Source organism: Octopus bimaculoides, chromosome 27 (genome assembly GCF_001194135.2).
Source record: "Octopus bimaculoides isolate UCB-OBI-ISO-001 chromosome 27, ASM119413v2, whole genome shotgun sequence".
Taxonomy (NCBI): Eukaryota; Metazoa; Mollusca; class Cephalopoda; order Octopoda; family Octopodidae; genus Octopus; species Octopus bimaculoides.
Window position 1 is genome coordinate 3,673,227 of NC_069007.1, and position 4,624 is coordinate 3,677,850.

Below are 4,624 nucleotides of genomic sequence, written 5' to 3' on the forward strand. Positions count from 1 at the left end.
ATATATATATATATATATATATATATATATATATATATATACATATGACATGTTTGTGTAGCCTTAAACAGTAAAAAAACAAGGAAGAAAAAGAGTTCATGTGTAAGGGTGGCACACAAACACACAAATTGAACCACCAGTCAATTGTTTGGTGGATAAACTTGCCACTAATTACACGTAGTAGACTGTGAACAATCTCAACATCAACTACAAATGTCTTCTTTTGTGGGGTAGACTTCACGATTTACTCCTGTCTCGTGTCACATTAAAATCATAATCGATATGGCAGACAGGTTTCTTTAAATAATGTTTAGGATTGTAGTCGAGGAGCCAGAGAGTCACTGAAATGATTTTATGTTTGTGGCACTCACAGAATATGATTGCCAATTAGTTATAATGGAAATGGTTTAGTATTGTATATTTATTTAATTATGTAATTACGTAACTACGAGACAGAAAGAGAGAAAGAGAGAGAGAGAGAAATTTATAAAATCTTTTTCTATGTATCTGCCTACCCATGTTTATCTATCTACTTATTTATCTATTTGTACATCTATTTATCTACCTGTATAACAATTCAATTATCTATCTATCTATCGGCATGTGAGACAGGTGTGGCTGTGTGGTAAGAAGTTTGCTTCCCAATCGCCTGCTTCTGAGTTCAGTTCCAGTGTGTGGCACTTTCAGCACATCTTTTCTTCTCTAGCCTTGAGCTGACAAAAGCCTCGTGAGTGGATTTGGCAGAGGAAACTGAACGAAGCTTGTCATATATCTGCCTATCTATCTATACATACATACATATATATATATATATATATATATATATATATATATATATACATACATGTATGTATGTATGTATGTATGTGTGTGTGTGTGAGTGTGGCTGCCTTTGTGTCTGTGTTTGTCCCCAACACCGCTTGATAACTGGTGATGCTGTGTTTATATCTCTGTAACTTAGCAGATCACCAAAAGACTCCGATAGAATAAACACCAGACTACTACTACTACTACTACTATGACAGTTACTATTGATATTACTATGGTTCCTGATCCCCAACTAAAATTCTGTTGTTTCATAGTTTTTTTTATAGCCTTCCTTATTTTCGGAAAAATCTGGAAGCAATAAGAACAACAACAACAACAACAACCTTTTTCCAGCATCACACAACCAAAACAACAACAAGAAGAATGTTAGCTAAACCAGTTTCTTTGGTGAGTTGAAAAACTTTGCTTTCTAATTTTTTTACATAAATTTGTACACTCGGCTGATGATCTTAAGGTCGTGAGTTCAATTCCCACCAACACATTGTGTCCTTGAGGAAGACACTTTATTTCACGTTGCTCCAGTCCACTCAGCTGGCAAAAATGAGTTGTAACTGTATTTCAAAGGGACCAGCCTTGTCACATTCCGTGCCATGCTGAATCTCCCTGAGAACTACATTAAAGATACATGTGTCTGTGGAGTACTCAGCCACATACACATTGACTTCATGAGCATGCTGTTCCATTGATTGGATCAACTGGAACCCTTGTTGTCGTAACCCACAGATTGCCAGTTTTATATATATGTGTTAGGTGCAGGAGTGGCTGTGTGGTAAGTAGCTTGCTTACAAACCACATGGTTCTGGGTTCAGTCCCACTGCATGGCACCTTGGGCAAGTGTCTTCTACTATAGCCTTGGGCCATCCATCCATCCATCCATCCATCCAGCTAGCTAGCTAGCTATCTATTTATCTATTTATCTATTTGTTTGTCTATCTATCTATCCTCCTATATATCTATCTATCTATCCTCCTATATATCTATCTATCTATTCTCCTATATATCTATCTATCTATTCTCCAATATATCTATCTATCTATCCATCCATCCATCCATCCATCTATCAGTCTGTCTGTCTGTTTATCATGATGATGATGACAACACATATATTTCAGCTTCAAGCCTGTTCCATCTTGTTGTTAATGCTGATCATTTTCCCAACACACCACCCGAACGCTGCCTCGTTGCCCTCCAGTCCATGCAGCGAACATCACAAGACATCACTTGACAGTTGCCTGCACATCCTCGACATCAACGCGAGCCAAGCAGAATCAGACGGATCCTGTAGCATCAATGTGTCGAGCGACGCCGTGTCCGAACTCTCCCTCTGCCCGTGGACCAAGTACGTCCACACCGATGTCAACCGCATCCCAAAACATATCGACGCAGCAAAGTGTCGGTGCCAGAAGTGTGCCATAAAAGAGTCGCTGAATGTCTGTTCCCCCATATACAGGGTGATGAACGTGCTCAGGTATGATACAGACCAGGGGTCCTATGTGCACGCCTGGGATAAAGTGCCGATAGCCTGCACATGCCACGCCCCCGCAATACATTATGCCAATGCACAAGAGCAATGGCTTCAGACCTCGGAATAATTGTAACGGTAATTAAATATTTATAATTATTAATGTCCATGTGCCAGTAGAGAACATGGGCGTTATATGATGACAATGATGACGACAGCAATGATTACAATGATGACGATGACGATAATGATGAAGATGACAACAGTTTTGGTGATGTTGATTACAATTTTGATGATGATGACAAAGGATGATGATGACAAATGATGATGATGACAGCAGTAACAACAACAATGATGACGATGACAATATTAGCGACAGTGATGACAATGAAATGACAACAGCAGTAATTAACACCAAATATAACAATTAAACCATTTTTAATCTCTTCATCTAAATGGTGTCTGATCAGCGATTGTTATAAAAATGTCTTATGTCTGTTCATCCATGCAGTTATTACAATAATTATAATTAACCACTTCTTTGGTGATTAAATATTTTTAAACATTTACATCTAAACGAGTCTGTTATTAGTTTAATCAGCAATTAACATCAGGTGCCTTATTTCTGGATGTGTACTCAATACTTACAGTGATTAATTAATCTATCTCATCAGGATTAATTAAACATTTTTTTTATATATTTGTTTTGCAAGATTTTTGATGTGAAATCGTGTGTTGAAACAGATGTTGTTGTACTTGGGGATGGTCATGTTGCCAGTTTAGCCAGTAAAAACACACGCACTGTATATTTGGTGTTAATTTGCTTCAGCTTTATTTTACATTACATTACATTAATCCTATTTCGGCCAGAGTTCTTTAACAAAATTAAATTAAATACAAAAAACAATAAAAAAGTAGGTATAAACACATGAACAAATAAATAAATAAAAACAAAAATAAACGCACATGTATTAACAGAGGATATAGATAGTACAAGCACTCCCCATACACACACATGCACTTACAAAAACATAGACACACATTGAGGGATACACATGCGTAGACACATACAATAGGAATACAAAATACAAAATGGCTGATAGTTAGCAAGGAGGGACACACATATAAGAAAGAAGAAAGCAAAGGACCACTGATGAGGTCACAGAAGTGTGATGAAAGAACTCTGGCCGAAATAGGATTAATGTAATGTAATGTAATATAAAGCTGAAGCAAATTAACACCAAATATACAGTGCGTGTGTTTTTACTGGCTAAACTGGCAACATGACCATCCCCAAGTACAACAACATTTTTTTAATATTTACATCTAAACGAAGGCAGAATGCTTAGCAGCATTTCACCCATCCTTACGAAGCATTTTGTCCAGCATACGAAAAGTTCTGATGAAATACAATACAGTTTATTCCTTCTTTCGTTCTTTTTCTGTTTCTTTTCTTCTTTCTTCCTTCCTTTCACCAAACATTTGGATAATTTACACTTGATTGGAATAAATTCCGCATCCACATGCCACTGGCACCATTTCCAGTTCTGACTGGTACAAACCAGTCACAGTGTTGAGGCGGAAAATCTGCATGTCTTTGTAAATGGTACGGCATTCCTTCAGAAAGTTGCTCATTTCAGCACACTTGCCACACAAACACTTGGCGACTTTGATGTCTTGAGGAACACGGTTCAAGTCTCTGTTGATTACGTACCTCCAGGGGCACAGTGCCAACTTGTTGACATCCTCGTTAGATGCATTAATACTGCAAGATTTCTTTCTCATTGCTTCGTCTACATTGCTGGATAACAAACTGCTGTTACACACCTGAGATTGCCCTGACGCATAGGTAAGGTTCGACAGCAAGGGAACATCTGGTACCATATTTAATTCATGTTCACTGCGTGGAGTTTGGTCCACAGGAATTGTTGCTGCCATTATTGTGGGTTGCATAAGTGTGGACTGCAACAGAGGAATACAGACTGACGGTTAGGAAATCAAAAAAAATACGTTGCCATTGGGTTTGTTCTAGAATTTTCGGTCCTTAAATTACCAATTCACTGCACTCTCCGAACTCTTGCTCATAAACTCTACTTTACCAGATCGTTACTTTAATGTCTACGTTTCCATGTTAAATGATGAACAACTGATTATAAAAGTACAAATACAAATTTATGTGTGTGTGTTTGTATTGGCATTTAACTCTGAGAATTCGATATCTACCTGGATATCATACCCCTCCTCTTACTATGTATATATATATATATATATATATATATATATATATACACACACACACATATATAAATTTATATATATATACATACATATATG

At 37.1% G+C, this 4,624-nt stretch overlaps 1 protein-coding gene and 1 long non-coding RNA gene across 5 annotated transcripts in view; one reads left to right on the plus strand and one right to left on the minus strand.

The window, feature by feature from the left end:
* The window catches only part of LOC128250988 (uncharacterized), a 4,600-nt gene extending 1,741 nt beyond the window's left edge, over positions 1-2,859 (plus strand). The window contains exons 2-3 of the long non-coding RNA XR_008266902.1: positions 1,083-1,215; positions 1,941-2,859. This is a non-coding gene — a long non-coding RNA (uncharacterized LOC128250988). The remainder of the gene's footprint in view (positions 1-1,082; positions 1,216-1,940) is intronic.
* The window catches only part of LOC106879650 (uncharacterized), a 46,709-nt gene that overhangs the window by 40,114 nt on the left and 1,971 nt on the right, over positions 1-4,624 (minus strand). The window contains exon 2 of one of the 4 annotated variants that reach the window (XM_052977207.1): positions 3,107-4,252. The exons of the other annotated variants lie outside the window; for them this stretch is intronic. Within the exon in view, the coding sequence (XP_052833167.1) occupies positions 3,782-4,252 (471 nt within the window). The 3' untranslated portion in view covers positions 3,107-3,781. Of the gene's footprint in view, positions 1-3,106; positions 4,253-4,624 lie in introns of those variants that run through there. 4 annotated transcript variants of the gene reach the window in all.